The 15,566-nt window shown below is 47.2% G+C and overlaps 1 protein-coding gene across 1 annotated transcript in view; it reads right to left on the bottom strand.

Moving 5' to 3' along the window:
* Nucleotides 1-966: 966 nt before the first annotated feature.
* MFRP (membrane frizzled-related protein) overlaps nt 967-15,566 on the bottom strand; it is a 28,189-nt gene continuing 13,589 nt past the window's right edge. The window contains exons 5-14 of the mRNA XM_032976330.2: nt 13,945-14,019; nt 10,848-11,076; nt 10,040-10,170; nt 8,717-8,845; nt 8,296-8,372; nt 7,407-7,549; nt 6,264-6,394; nt 5,764-5,910; nt 4,791-4,918; nt 967-3,593 (exon numbers count right to left, since the gene is read on the bottom strand). Coding sequence (XP_032832221.2) covers nt 3,372-3,593; nt 4,791-4,918; nt 5,764-5,910; nt 6,264-6,394; nt 7,407-7,549; nt 8,296-8,372; nt 8,717-8,845; nt 10,040-10,170; nt 10,848-11,076; nt 13,945-14,019 — 1,412 coding nt within the window. The 3' untranslated portion in view covers nt 967-3,371. The remainder of the gene's footprint in view (nt 3,594-4,790; nt 4,919-5,763; nt 5,911-6,263; nt 6,395-7,406; nt 7,550-8,295; nt 8,373-8,716; nt 8,846-10,039; nt 10,171-10,847; nt 11,077-13,944; nt 14,020-15,566) is intronic.

Genomic DNA, 15,566 nt, shown 5'->3' with positions numbered 1-15,566 from the left:
CTGGCTATCAACAAAGATTTGTTCATAAAGCCATCCAGATATATAAACACAGACACAATTTCAACCAAGAAAATGGGTACAAACTGAGCAGTCATTGGAAGGACGTTATTAACCAGGTAAAGTCATAACTGGCTGTGATGCTTCCATTCTATCTGCCTATGTTAGCAGTTATTTCAGACTCTCTGAGTTACATTACCTTGATAAATGTCACGTTGAAGGGAAACAATAAAATAATAAAAAATATATAAAACAATAAAATTCTCACGACGTTTCGACTGCAACACAAGCAGTCATGATGACTGCTTGTGTATTATTGTAGTGTTTCCCTTCAACGTGACTTTACTGAAAGAACCAAGAATATGAATCACTGCAGTCACGAAAGCTTTAAATCAAAATTTGTTAAATGTCTTTACATTAACAGGCTAAATGTCTCACTAACATAGCTGCTGCTCCCTTTTCCTCGATGCGGCAGTGGCGCTCGTTGTTTAATAGGCTGAATGTCTGTCTCATTAACACAGCCGCTGCTGCGGGAGCCGTCTCGCATTGACATGCTAATCTCTAATCTCGAGCAATGCAATGGCTTCTTCAGCACCGTATTCGTGGGGTTACATTAACAGATTGACATGCTAATCTCTAGCAATACAGTGGCCGAGGTATACCTAGCTCTGCGATCTTACATTTACTTGCAAATTCTATCTCTAGCCCCGCCCACTTACCCTTGGGTTGTGCCCATCTTAAACATATATAACCTCTTGCTGTAGAAGCTCTCTCGCTATATTTCCTGCCTCAGCTGTCCGCCTGCTGTATTTTTCATCCCAAGACGATTGCTTGTGTTGCGATCGAAACGTCGTGATTTTTTATTATTTTTTTTCTATCTACGTGACTTTACCGAAATACCCAAAGAGTATGGTCATATATAGCTTATTCTGAATAATAAAAAGCACAACACTGCGTCGGAAATGCATAAGTGGTTAAAACGATTTATTGAATGACTGAAACGTGTTGATCATGTGCACGAGCAGGACACGTTCGTTACAAAGGGTGTACAGAGCAGAGCGCCTTTTCATCTGACCTGATTTTCGACGTCGCTTTTATTCAAATAAACGGCAGATTGATTTGAATAACATAGTTAATGGAAAACCTGACATCAATCACAGCATTATTTATGTACTGTGACTATACACCGTGCTCAGTGCTTTTTGGCGTCTCAGATTGCTCTGTGACATCACAAAACGTTATATGCACCGTGATATCGCCAGCTTGCGATCTGCTCTGTGACACCAGAGTATGTTCTGTCCTCTGTGGCATCACAGGATGCTGTCTGTAACGTCACAGCATGATTTGTCTGTTCCATCGCAGAGTGCTTCACGCTGAGACATCACATCGTGCTTTGTGCCCTATGACATCGCAGCAAGCTCTGTGCTCTATGACAGCACAGCTTGTGACATCACAGCCAGCTATGTGCTAAGATGCTGTGTGACATCAAAGTGTACCCTGTTGACACAAAGACACGTTACATATGCATGAAATGTAAGTGTTCCGAAAATCTGGAAAAAATATATCCAAAATCGTCCTTAATAATTCCAGAAATGTTAAATCCACAACTCATCGCTATAGTTGAAGCAGTGTACATCATATAGAAAACTCATGACTAGTGGAAAACAGCGGTGAAATTACGATAGAACTGTACGTACATTAAACTTGAAAAGGTGATATAAAAAATATAAATGCAAATTCACGCTCTAAAAAATACCATTCGCTACGTCAAAGTAATGTCTGCCAGCACATCAGCAATCAAACCAGTTACATCTGATTAAAAAAAACCTCTGCAAGAATATTTCACTACTTTTGACACCATGCTCCTCTCAAATTAAGGCAGATATGAGATTATAGTTCAGACAACTGATACCAGTATGTGTTTGTGACATTAACAAGTTAACTTACAAATATAGCCCTTATCAAAGTGGACAGCATACGATGAAATGCATTTATGCCTGTTTCTTTTTATCTCAATAGAATCGTCACAGTGTGGTCTTAAAATATATAATAGGCGACGTTTCGGGCAATGGCCCTTCTTCACAGCACATTAAAATGAAGCAGCCCCTGTGTGGCCCCAGAAATGGAATGTAATGCTTTGCCCACTCTTGCATTTTGTTGAAAATCAGACTTGTATACAGTATTTTATTTTATAATCTATTTATTTATATTCAGTGATTTGCTTACCTTTTTTGTATTGTGCACTGCTATCATTTTTGTATTGTTTGTTGTAACTTTCTGACTCGCCCCTACTGGACATCTGTGAAAAAGAGCTTCATTGCTCGTCGGATTACTCCAGTCTAAATATTATGATTCTGCTTTGCAGAAGGGCCATTAACCAAAACGTCACCTCTTTTATATATATTTGTTTAATTTTAAGGTCACGGTGTTTATGACTAATGTGTGGAGTTTTGTTCTTCATTGTGCTGGTCCACCACTGCCAACGCAGCAGCATTGCCAAATAATTTGTTTTATTATTAACTGTGCACTAATTGTTTTATACAAAAAAATAAACACCAGCCCCACGGTACTATTCTGAAAAGAGCGTGGAAAATATGATGTTCTGAAAGATTTTATCAAAACATTGCTAACCTGCAATGGATTATCTTACCTATATTTTCACATGTTTGGCAGAGATCTGATTACAACTGGGGTTGGTTCTGAGAACACGAATGCTCTGCAGCACCACTTACAACACAAGGACAGCATGGTTCAGCCCTCATGACACAAGTCTGCAGTCGAGTGCAAGCTAGCCTCACTATTTTTTTTAAAACACCACCAAAAATCAATCATATTCAATAGTTTCCCCATTGCTGGTGATAAAGACGTCGACACATTTTTGCCAAAATTCTGGCAAAGCTACCAAATGTCCTGGCCAGTCCCAGTTTTCAGGATGGCTGTCCCAGTGTTCTGAAAATGTTGTGAAAATCAGAATTTTATCCCACTTACAATGTTTTTCATGCATTCATGTTCGACTCCTTGTGTGGGCAAAGGGCGGGAGAGGGGTGGGTGGGGCCAATTAGCAGGAGGAAGACGCCACTCACTACTCTGTGAATGGGGTTTAGGGGTTGAGTGTCCAATCGTGGGCACGGTTGACACGAGTGACTGCAAGCTCACCATGTGTTCCGGTTGAGCCTCCCAGAAATTTGATAGCTTTAAAAAAAAAGTACATTCTTGACAACATACATAGTGAGCCCTTCGTAATTTGTGCTTGGGGACATAGATTCAGATTACTCTAGGCATGGTTGTATATTGGTCATGTGCTCCTCTGGAATCTGAGTTAGGTTCATCATCACATTTCGAGAGTTCTGGTTGAGAGGTCGCGCGGTCAAATGTCAGGGCAGGGTGCAGCCACCCTGGGCGGCCTCGGGATAGAGCTCGCAACTAATTGGCCAGGGTAAGCCGAGGGTTTGCATCGCATCGGCACAGGCTTCCAGCGCCTCGGCGCACACCTCGCGGCACGGGGGCCGCACGCCCTCTCCCGGAACGCAGCCCGGCACCAGCACGGCACACACCAAGAAGCGCAGGTGTGGGTAACACGCCAGCTCCGTCAGCACCTGTAGCCGGCACGCAGCGCAAGCAGCCAGGAGAGTCCACGTCGTGCACATGCAGTCACGCACAGCCCTGATTGCCTGTCTCGGATGAAGATCTTCCCACACTGTGCGAGTCATGGGGGGCTATGTGAACATACTTCACCATGCTGGTCAGTGCGGGTTGGTGAAAGTAGGGAACATAGATGTGGGAGTGTAGTACAGTACGACGATGGATCTTGACGCACTGCCCTCTGCTGCTCACAGCGATGTCCTGTAGCAGCCTTCAACAACCTGTGCTATGGATGGTTATTGCCAAGCCAGGCACTATCCAAGGACAACTCTCCCGAAGGTGATTTGGTCATCGGCCCAATTGAAGTCAAGGTCACACAACGCACACGTGAAGTGTTTGGCTTGGGAGTGGTGCGTTATGACTTCGTGATAAATGTGCTGCCCGTGTTTTGGAGCAGCTTTATTGGCAACAGAAGATCACTGAGCCTGAGGCAACACACACCCTTCGACTGGACTACCAGACAACCGGGCATTGTAAAATGGTCTTGGAGTTAAGCCGCCACACTTGAACTAACTTGAATCTCAACTTTAATAAGACAATTATTTAACGTGGCTCAGATGTGTGATAGCCCCGTCGCAGCACCAGTTTAGGGGCCTTATCTGGGTTTCCCAGTGCCATTCATCATCATTCATCAACAGCAACCATGATCAAGAAAAAGCACAACTATTACATTAATTGTGTGAAACTTTTCTCGAATTAATTTTTACTATGAATATTTTACAAGTGCGGTAATTTAACTGAGCCAACAGACGTTACAGCAAATGTAACTTAATTTAATATTCACGTGTGTTTGTGCAGTAATTGATTTCTCATGAAAACGCGGTTGTCATTTTTATTTTGCAGCTGGCTGGAATGCTCTTCCTTCCGATATTAGGAAGCCACTGGAGCTATGCACTTTTAAATCATGTATATTACACATTAATTTCTTTACAACTGCTTTTTGTGCTTAGTTGTTCTTCCCCCGCACCTCCGGTTAGCACGGTTGGCTACATACGGCGTGAAAGAAGTTCAACATGCATACATACATTTTGGTTACCCGAGGTCACTCGTGCAAAATGAAACTTATTCTTGTCTCTTGAGTTCTCACTTAGTTAAACAAAACAAACACAACTGAACGCAGTGCTTGTTGTGGCATTCAGCACGGTGTGCACCTTGTAATGCTGCAGCAGGGCATCCGCTGTGTCTTGGTCGGGCAGCGAGAGCAGGACGTTGGGAAACGACGTGAGGTTGTAGCTGAGTCCGCTACACATCTCCACTCGCACACCTTCACACTCCACATCTGTGGCCACCACAGCACGGCACGCCGTTACACCCAGTGGCTCAGCATGCACACTCACTGCGTTGCACGGTGCACACCACCATACACCCCGCAATGCCAAATGTAACACTACCACCGCCATCACCACCATCATTTGCCGTAATCGGTCCACTGCTGAATGAAGGCCTCCCCGAGTCATGTGGGTTATTTGACCGTACTTCACCACGCTGGTCAGTGTGGATTGGCGAAGACATGGAGCAGAGACGTGGCAGCTGAAGACGTGGCAGAGAGCACTCCTTTTTGCTTCCTACAACATAGCCCCACAGCAGTCTACAACACTTGCTTTATGCATGGCGGTCGCCCATCAGAATCAGAATCTTTATTTAGACTGGAGGAATCCGATGACCAATGAATCTCGTTTTCACAGATGTTCAGTAATATGTCAACAGATGTCCATCCAATCACTATCCAGGGTCAATGCTGCTTCGCTGCCGAGATTGGGTGTATTCTGTGTGATTCGGTCAGCTATGCCGGTGATGAAATGCGGTTACGTGCTGTCCATGGCATTGTGCTGGTGCTGTCCATGGTAGTGTGTGATGGTATTGTCAATCTTCTTTGGTTCTTTCGGTAAAGTCACGTAGAATGAGAATAAATAATAAATTAATAATGGCCGAAACGTCGTGAGAATTTTATTGTGTTATTTTATTTTATTAATTTATTATTTTATTCTCATTCTACGTGACTTTACCGAAAGAACCAAAGAAGATGAATCCTTGCAGTCACGAAAGCTTTAAATCGGTATTGTCAATGTTAGCGTGTGCTGGTGCTCACCATGCTAGTGTGTCTGTGCTGGTGGTGAGTCCTACCACTGTTGTTGGTTTGTGTGATGTTCAATGCAGTACAGTTTCTCTCATCACTTCCGTCCATGCAGTCAAACCAACCGTCGCACACCCACTCCATGGGAATGCATGCCACTGGGGCAAAGCACTTGAATTCATCCTGCGCACACCCACCTGCACACACACACAAAGACAAACACAGAGATTCCCCGTGTAGCTTACATACGTTATTGGGGAAACTGGTTAGTGAGCACCTATGAAGACTACAAGGGGTGATGTGGCTAGCACCATGCCAAGCTACCTTCGGCTCCCCAGTGCTGACGTTTGCATACCAAACCAGGTTCTCATATAAGGCTGGATTAAACTAGGAGTGGCACATAACCAGTTCAGATATCACCACTGATGTTAGCTTTGGTCAGGAATTGAACTCAGATGGCTGGGTTCATCATGTAGTGTGCAAACTGCTGTGCGACTGCACCACCGCATGCGTAAGTGTAAGTGTGCTTGCATTCGTGTGAGTGTCGCACGCTCTGATTGGTTGACGGCGATGTAGGTTGCCCTGAATCCAGGTGCCGTCGTCTCTTCATCGGACACGAAACTGACCAGCAGCTCGTTACCAGAGGAGATCAGAGGAGGTGGGACATGGGACCCACAAAACCTGCATGCACATTCGCACAAACACGTGGACAGACACACACAGACAAACTCACGAATACAGTGGTATGTACAAAACAAAAAACCTATTACCACATCACCCATAATTCTCCCAATCTCATCAGATTTTGGACTCTAAGCAGGATTGAGTTTGGATAGTGGTTGAATAGGTAATCACCACGCCCGCAGGTGTTATGGTGGAAATCAGGGGGCAATAAAGAGTTCAAAGTTTGAAAGGTTAACAGTGAATTATGTGATAGCCACTTGAAATTAGTGGGTTATGAAATAATTCACTCTTATAAACCAAATAAATAAATGGGTACTCATAAAGTTGTGCTACCTTAGGTGATACAGATTTCTGCTCTGGCCCATGAACACTTTTTCTCGTCCTCTTCCATTCTCTTTAATTTAGCAACTGCCACATTTACTCCACATTTATATCTCTCTCTCCTGGTGTTATCGTCCATCTTTGTTTCGGCTTCCCCGCTGCTCTTCCACCAGCAACTTCAGTTCTCTGCCCGTTCTTCCCAGCGTACTCCTCGCTCATCCGTTACACATGACCAACTTCAAACAAATTATTTTTGTGAAACTACAGTCTCGGCAGTTGTGCACAATCATAAACAACAACTCAACATACTATTTGGGTCTTTCGGTCAAGTCACGTAAATATAAATAATAGATCACGACGTTTCGATCGCAACACAAGCACTCGTCTCACCTGAAGACGATTGTTTGTGTTGCGATCGAAACGTGGTGATCTATTTATTTATATTTACGTGACTTGACCGAAAGACCCAAAGAGTATGAATTCCTGCAGTCACGAAAGCTTTAAATCAACAACCCAACACATTCGTCAATAACAATGTGGCCTTATAAGGAAATATGTATATACATCAAACAACTTTAGCCTGTTTCCTCTAATCCATTACGCTATCGACGCAACCTTCCACTTCTCCTCTGGCAACTTCGTTTCGAATGTGCCCCATGATCATGTGCATGCACACGCACACACCTACCGGCCAATGAGCGTACGTGCGGGTGGTGAATCGAGCACTTCAAGGTGATCGTACAGGCACAGGGGGTGGGGCTCCAGGTTGAACTCCTCCACGTGCAGCTCCACCACCAGGCCCTCGGGCACCACGATATGCCACACGCACACCTGTGCCACGTGCCCCGCGGGCGTGGCCATTCATCGATTAACAATTACAATCATCACGATCGTCACATTTGAAAGGGTATCCCTAGTGGCAGTTCTCCCGGTGGGCACATGGTGACAAGACATTTAAAGACAAGCCACAGTAGTGCGATTGTGGCCACGCCACCCAAACTATGGACCATATATTAAACCTCTGTAGTCTGCGCTCCTTCAATGGAGGAATAGCAAAACTACACAAACTCCTTCCTGAAGCCCTCTCGTTACTGGCAGACCCCGACATTGTCATTGAGCTCCTGAACATATTGCCACCATACGCAAGAATAGAACCTGGCATGCAAATCGGCATTGATCTGCCGGGAGGCGCCGATGTTTGCGATGTATAATTCCAATTGAGTAATACGCAGGTATTTTTTCAGCATTTGGATGTTTGGCCAATACGAGCTACATTGTATGTTTTTCATGGCTATTGTGGGAGGAAACTGGAGAACCCAGAGAATAACCACGCAGACCAGGTGGAGAACACACAAACACCACACAGAAAGGAGCACCGAGTTGGAAATCGAACCTAGGTGATTATTGCTGTGAAGCACATATGTTACCACTGCGCTACCCTGCCGCCCACCGTAATGAAATGAAAGAGACTGGACAAACAACACAAATGAGACAGTGTGGGGAATTCCAGAAAGAGCTCCCCCTCTCTTCTCACCGCGCACATCGTACCCCGTGCGCACGCCACTCACACCCGGCACCTGTAACGGGGGGTATAGCTCTGGGTAGAGAGGCGACGTGATGGTGCCTTCAGAGTCTGTGAGCACCCCTCCACAGCCTGCACACACGGTACGAACCAAGTACACCGTGTGTACGATACACAAACCGCACACCAATACCACATTAGAATATCTGTGGTTGCCGTGGTTGCTGTAAATCGTTGTGGTTGCTGTGGATCACTGTGGTTGCTGCAGATCGTTGTGGTTGCTGTGGATCATTGTGGTTGCTGCAGATCGTTGTGGTTGCCGTGGTTGCTGTGGATCGTTGTGGTTGCTGTGGATCATTGTGGTTGCTGCAGATCGTTGTGGTTGCTGTGGTTGCCGTGGATCGTTGTGGTTGCTGTAGATCGTTGTGGTTGCCGTGGTTGCTGTGGATCGTTGTGGTTGTTGTGACTGCCGTCACCGAGCTGGAAGGTGCCGTTGCAGCTCTCCTCGTCGCTCCTGTCCACGCAGTCCGTGACGCCGTCGCACACGAACTGCGGCAGGAGACAGCGTCCCACGTCGCACGCCCATTCATCCTGCGCGCACTCCACTAGCAGCAGCACAAAGAAAAAGATCCCCCGTATAGCCTTTAACAAACTATTGGTACAAGTGCTATAAGTGAACACCTACCCAGTAAACATGCAACAACTGCCCCAACGTTGCCATGTGGTTTGAACCGTTGGACCAATGTTGTTCCAATGTTGGCCCAACGTTCCGTGTTCACGGGGTTCCTGTCATTCTCGGATCCCTGAAGATGCTGGAAATATTTATATGACAGAATAAAATAAAGGGTAATCGTCGGTGTTTATGGAAACAAAAAGCACGTAAATATATTTTAAATATACCAGTATATTTGAGAGGATGTCCACCAAAGAGACAGAACGATGAAAACAGTTCGTGTACAGGTGCTAGGTGGATTGTTATGATGGCAGTTTGGGGAGGCCTTCATCCAACTGATCATGGATGATGATGATGAAGATGGCAGGTTTTAACCATTTTTTACAATTTGAATCATTAATCATTTTTGAAGACATCATCCAAGTCAAAATGTCTTCCTACATTTAGGACGGTGCTCAAATCTGTTGTGAGCCCTGGACCAGTGGGAGAAATTCCACATTCTTATGGTGGGTGCCAGTTTATTCATATGACAACCACTGCTGACTTTCTCCGGTGGGATGGCACACCGAAAGTCCAACAGACTTTTGTTCATGACAGTTCCCTAATCTTTCCGTGCTTTGCGCATATTGAAACAGTGCCTTCAACATAAACGTGGTGTTTACCTGCCTTGTATACGTGGTGTTTACCTGCCTTGTATACGTGGTGTTTACCTGCCTTGTATACGTGGTGTTTACCTGCATTGTATACGTGGTGTTTACCTGCATTACAACCACACAATCAGAGCACGCCTTGGCCTAAAGTTAATGATATCTACCAGGCTGTCTCAACGCCAGTCTTTGTGACACCCCGGCCGGCTTTCTTTCGTAAACAACCATCTTTTATTGTTCATGCAAATGAAAACCGCTGACTACACTGCATGCACCTGATGATTGGTAATCAGGGAAAGCTGTACCGTGGCGGGGTGAGGTGGGGGTCACGAGAAGTGGAGTTGAGAAACACTCAGAGAGACTGCGCGGTCCAATCAAGGCATCACTGTGCATTATAAAACAAAAGTATAAAATAAGATGTCAAAGTAGAACCCAATCGTGTTCTGGGTAGGAGTGTGATGGTGGCGCATGGTACGTACGGGTGTCCGGGTGGTGTGCGTGGTACGTCACGTTGAACCCTGCCTCCTCCACACTGGAGTCGGAGGTGAACACTGCGAGGAGCGAGTGCGTGTGCGTGTGGAGCGTTGGGGGGGCCCGCCCCCCACACAGCCTGCACGCGCGGCGCACATGGACAAACGACGCGTCACACGCCGCGCGCGACACGACGAGCCTACGGCGCACTAAACCACACGCTGCACAACCATCATCAGCGATGATCGATCCACTGCTGGGTGAAGGCACCCAGCACCCAGCACACGAGCTGATTCCACGACGCGTTTCACTTGAGTTCGCACCACGGCTCAACGACAAAGTTCAAAGGTTTCAGCCAAGGCCCTGCCACTGTCACGTTAAACTGCACCTGTGGAAGAACCCGCGCAGCAGCCAAACCACGGCTGGAGGGGAAGGTGGCACAGCGGCGAGTACTGCACCACACTTCCCAGTTTGACGACCCGAGTGTGATTCCTGGCCACACCAAGCGCCAGGAGTGAGTGATTTATGAAACGGGTTTTGGGTCCCTCACTTGAACATACCTGAAGCTTGGTAACACAACACCACACCCTGGCGACTGACAAGGTATGTGGAGGCCTTCATCCAGCAGTGGATACATAAAGGGATATAAGCTATTATTTTATTTCACAGTACAAACAGTGCAAAATGTATCACGTGGTGTCTGCGTGAGTACCATGCAATGGGTATTTCAGAGTACCTTGTGGCATGCGTGGGCAGTGCGTGAGCACCGTGCGGTGTGAGTGGCGTGCGTGGGCACCGCGTGCCGTGCGTGAGCACCGTGTGATGGGCGTCTGTGTGGCGGCGTCGGTGAGCGTGAGCGCGTCGTGTAGGCACGGCGGAGCCCCCTCCACGGCAAAGCGCCCCGAGAAGCGCAGCGCCACGTGCAGGTGTGCGGGCACCTGCACGCGCCACTCGCAGCGCACCGCGCGCGGGTAGCGCACCCCCTCCGCGTAGCCCGGCGTGTGGAACGATCCGAGCAGGCCCCGCAGCTCGCCTCCGCAAAGCGCTGTGTGCACACCGCACAGTAGCAACGCAACACGCCGAACCACACAGCAGCACACCGCACAGCAGCGTACCGCACCGCACCGCACAGCAGCATACCATGCACAGCTCACCACATGACAGCACACCGCACAGAACACAGCACAGCAGGCATTTAACACGACCAATATGACCAATATCCATAATACAGGTTTTTTTTGCGGGGTTAGATCGCGTAAATATATAAATGTGTCGTTAAACCCACCACCACCCGACGCAGCCAATTAGTAAGGTTCGTCACGTAAACAGGTGCCAATCCGTTACTAGTACAGCACACCGGTGTGTTGGAGAGCGTATCGCGCGGCCCACATTCCCTCCACACTCGACGACACTCGCGGCAATAATCGCACCCTCAACATCCCCCCAGCTCCCTCCTCACGCGCAGAGCACCCGGGCGGCGCACACTCGCGGTTACGTGCGCAGCTATCGCCGCCGCAACACACCCCGCGCCTCCTATTTGAGCCCTGCTCTCAGGAATTTCTCGATGTTTAAATGCCACTTAAGTGTGCGCACTGCGAGGATTACCCATCTCGTCTGTAGTGGGTAGGGTTTGTAGCAGTGGTTGACATGGGCCCTGCCCAGTAAGCATGACAACGTTGGGTCAACGTTGGCACGTTTATAGGCAGCGGTTGCGCAGCGGTCCACGCGCCGCGCTACGAACTTGGCGACCCGGGGTTCGATTCCCGCTCACGGCCAACACCAGTGACGATTATCTGAACAGGTCATGGGCCCTCCCCTAGGTCGACTCAGCCTTAAATAAGTACCTGGTGCGGTGTGTAAAAACATCGCCACTGGGGAGACAAAGGCCAGCCAGGAGTGGTACTGTCCACTCACCCCTTCGTGTGGCGTGCCGGCCTTCATAGGTGCTCGCTAACAGCACTTGCCCCAACAGTCTGTTAAGGCTACACGGTGGATCTTTGTCAACATTCCCTCTCTCCATGACCTGGAGCTTGGGCCCCTCTGGCACTGTCGGCCCTGGTGCAGTCTCACCTCCTGCACACCCAACGGATTTGCTGCTGGGGTATAGGTAATAGGTGCTTCAATAAAAACCTGTTGGATTAAAAGCCACGTAGGAGTCACACTTGGCCCTAATGCTACATTTCCACGACAATTAAAAATCAGACCCGGGTCGTGCCAGGCCATTCAAATAACTATTTTTGGTGTAGGGTGTAGGGCCTGGTTTCGGCCACCTAAGCATGAACTCAATATTTGTCCGCAGAGTGTATCTTACTTTTGCTGCCGAACAACTGGGCTTAGGGTGACCATGCTCCACACAGTCTGGTTCAGGTCTTGATATTAATACAGTAATTAAGAATGGATAGCTATTTGTAAATCTCCTGCTAGATAGAAGCCTACCTGTGCGTGCAGTGTCAGTCATGGAGATGGATCATATTTTATCACGCTTGGCATTGCAGGTTGGTGGAGGGGGGGAGGTGGCAGGACTGGTTCAGATATCGTTCGCCACTGATGTTAGCCATAGCTATGGTTGCAATCGTTATATTTAACAAAATATGGACAAAGATTTTACACGAATTGTGTTTCACTTCAAAGTCACATGTCCAACAACGGCCTCAAATCACACACGCTATTTAAAGAGTCAAACTACGAACCATTTTGCCTGTAAGATCAGCAGTTCACCGTTATTGATTCAAGCAAGCCTGACTGCTCATGAGACACGGTGTGTTGAAACGGGTTCAGTGTTGCTTGTCCTGCATCAATGCTGCTGAAAGGTTGTCTGGCTGATGGGTTGTGAAATACTTTTATTTGATTTACGTGGAGAGACGGACATATCAAGGAGACGTATCTGGTTATTTGATTTATATTCACCACAACGGCGCTAAATGATTATTTTGAGTTATTTAAAAAGTCAGGGTTGCAAGGTTCGTAGTTTAGTATGCGAACCACCGCACCACCGCTCCACGGATACGCACACGGAGAGTTGAATGTCAACCATTTAGCTCGGATAGACTGCTGTGGAGAGTTGAGTTACTTTTTAGCGAGCACCTTTGCACACACACACGCACGCGAGTGCGTGCGCGTACACAGGGCCCACTGTTGAGAACTGTTTCCACGACACTCACGGCACTCCAGTGCCCACCGGGCCCTCAGCCTCGCGAGCCGGTCTCTTACGGCCGAGCGGGAAAGCAGAAGGGGCTCTCGATGTCGGCGAGAACGGGGGGGGGGGGGGGGGGAGCGCTTTTGAAAATGCAGATGGTGGGAGCCACTTGTGCAGGCAAACCTCGGCACTTGCCGAGGGATTTACCAAATCTGTTTCACAGCTGGGCAAACTTCAGGCCTCACGGCTCCTCACCCCTAGACACAAAACTCTGTCGGACTAATCAAACGAGGGCGTTTCAAATTTAACCTGAATTATTAGTTTGAGAAACTTGACAGTAAAAAGGGGTGGACGAAATGTACCCTATTTTTTTTTAGGTGAAACTTCATTATCTGGTGATGCTGCTGCTGCTGCGATTTATGTACCCCCCTTTTACGTCGTTTCGCAAATACGTCGTCACTTTATTAATACGACTCCTTATTTGTGTCGCCTCAACCCACACTTACGTCGCTGATGGCATCCGTCCTTCCTGGAATCCGTCGCCTCTCAGCCATCGCCTCCACCCACTACCCTGTAAATCGCTTTGATTTACATCCTTTATATATTCGTCGCCGCACCTGTCAAGAACGCATCCCCCAACGTACGCCGGGGTATCACTCTCCATATTTCCGACAGGTGAGAACTCAGCAACGGCTGCATCGTCAAAAGTGGTGGCTCAAACCGCCGTTGTGTGGCCACAAACCACGGCCACGGCTAACATCGGTGGCACGGACGCACCTGGATGGGGAGGGACGGGCGTGGGCCCCGGGAGAGGCGTCGACGCGGTGGTGGTGCCGGCTGTCACCTGCGAGTCTGAGCACACGCACGCACGTCGTGGAGAGTGCGCGCACGCCAAGGCCGTAATTATAATATATATTATAATATATTATAATAATATATTATTATATATATGGGGGGGACACATCCCGCCCAATATTAAATTATGCTCAAAATGTCCCCCCAATATATTGCTATAAAATGGATTTATGTTTATATGATTGTGGTTATGGTTGTACTTTATTAATCCCTAATCTCTGCCATTACATACAATGAAACAAGAAAATGTAAAAAAGAAAAAACAGAGCAATGTAATACAATACACTATTAGACATTATTGTAAATAAATAAATAAAAGCCCATCCTATGTGTTAGTGATTTTTTATATTTTAGGCAGGATATGGCAAGAAAGTATTTTCAAATTTAGATTTTTTTCTGGGGGGGGGACCCCCAGACCCCCTGAAAGATTGCCCCCCCCCCAATGTTGACTCCATGGTTACGGCCACGCACGCATCACTCGACTGCGTGCATCTCTTTGTGGCTCACTCAACGCACAAAGCACGTGTACAGAGAGCACTCGGCCTTTGCGCATTACAAAAAAACACATCAGCTGTTTCTGATTAATTACATTGTGGTCCTCTTGTCTTCGGTCACCATGATGGGGTTTCTCGTCATTGACAAATATAATTCACGTGTTGCTGCGATCCAATTAAGGTCGGCAATTAACTCTTGAGTTGAGTTAAGGTGCAGCAGTTCACGCACCACAATACGAACCCGACCATCTAAATTCAATTCCCAGCAATGCCTGTTTGCTTATCCTGTATTATTTTTTGCATGGGCACAATTTAACAGTCCGGCTACGAAAGTGAGCAAAGTCTCCTCTGTCTTCACGCATTGCGGGAAAGCGAGAATGAGCAGGTGGAACAAGCAGGAGAGAAAAAACAAGGTGGGGGGCCGTGAGTAGGAGCAGTGAAACCAAACGAGTAGAGACCACGGAGAGGGAAGAGGAGGAGAGAGAGAGAGAGAGAAGAGAATCACATAGAACAGGAGGAGTTTGAGGCATGGGCAAGAGATTGTTGAGGTAGGAAACAGCGCAAAGTAAGAGGAGGAGGTTTAAAGAGGAGGCTACGAGTAGACTTACAAAATGAGCAGAGACGAGTGACAGGTGGAAAGGGGAAGGAGATGAAGGCATGAAGATCGGGGGGAGATCGGCCATTGCTATAAAGATGGGCCATTGCCCAAAACGTCATCTATTACATACTTTTCCTTTTAAGGCCACAGTGTTATTGACGAATTTGTTGAGTTTTTTTGTTACGTTTCCTTGTGCACCACTGCTAACGCAGGAGTAACATAATCTTATCTTATATGAACGTTATATATATAGCGCCTTAACCAGGGCGCTTTACAGATAATTAAGAACGGTACATATGAATGTAATGGTGGAGATGAGGTGGATAAAACAGATGAGAGGAAGCAACGGGCACATCTGTGATGCGTGAATTCGGTGAAAGCGAAATTGATGACAGTGAATGGTGATGAATGGATTGAATGAATTTTGGGAATGAGAATATGAAGAGGGAACA

This window comes from Petromyzon marinus, chromosome 3 (assembly GCF_048934315.1).
Source record: "Petromyzon marinus isolate PM22_M1 ecotype Great Lakes invasive population chromosome 3, UKy_Petmar_22M1.pri1.0, whole genome shotgun sequence".
In the NCBI taxonomy this organism is placed as follows: domain Eukaryota; kingdom Metazoa; phylum Chordata; class Hyperoartia; order Petromyzontiformes; family Petromyzontidae; genus Petromyzon; species Petromyzon marinus.
This window is presented reverse-complemented; position numbering and strand designations above follow the sequence as displayed.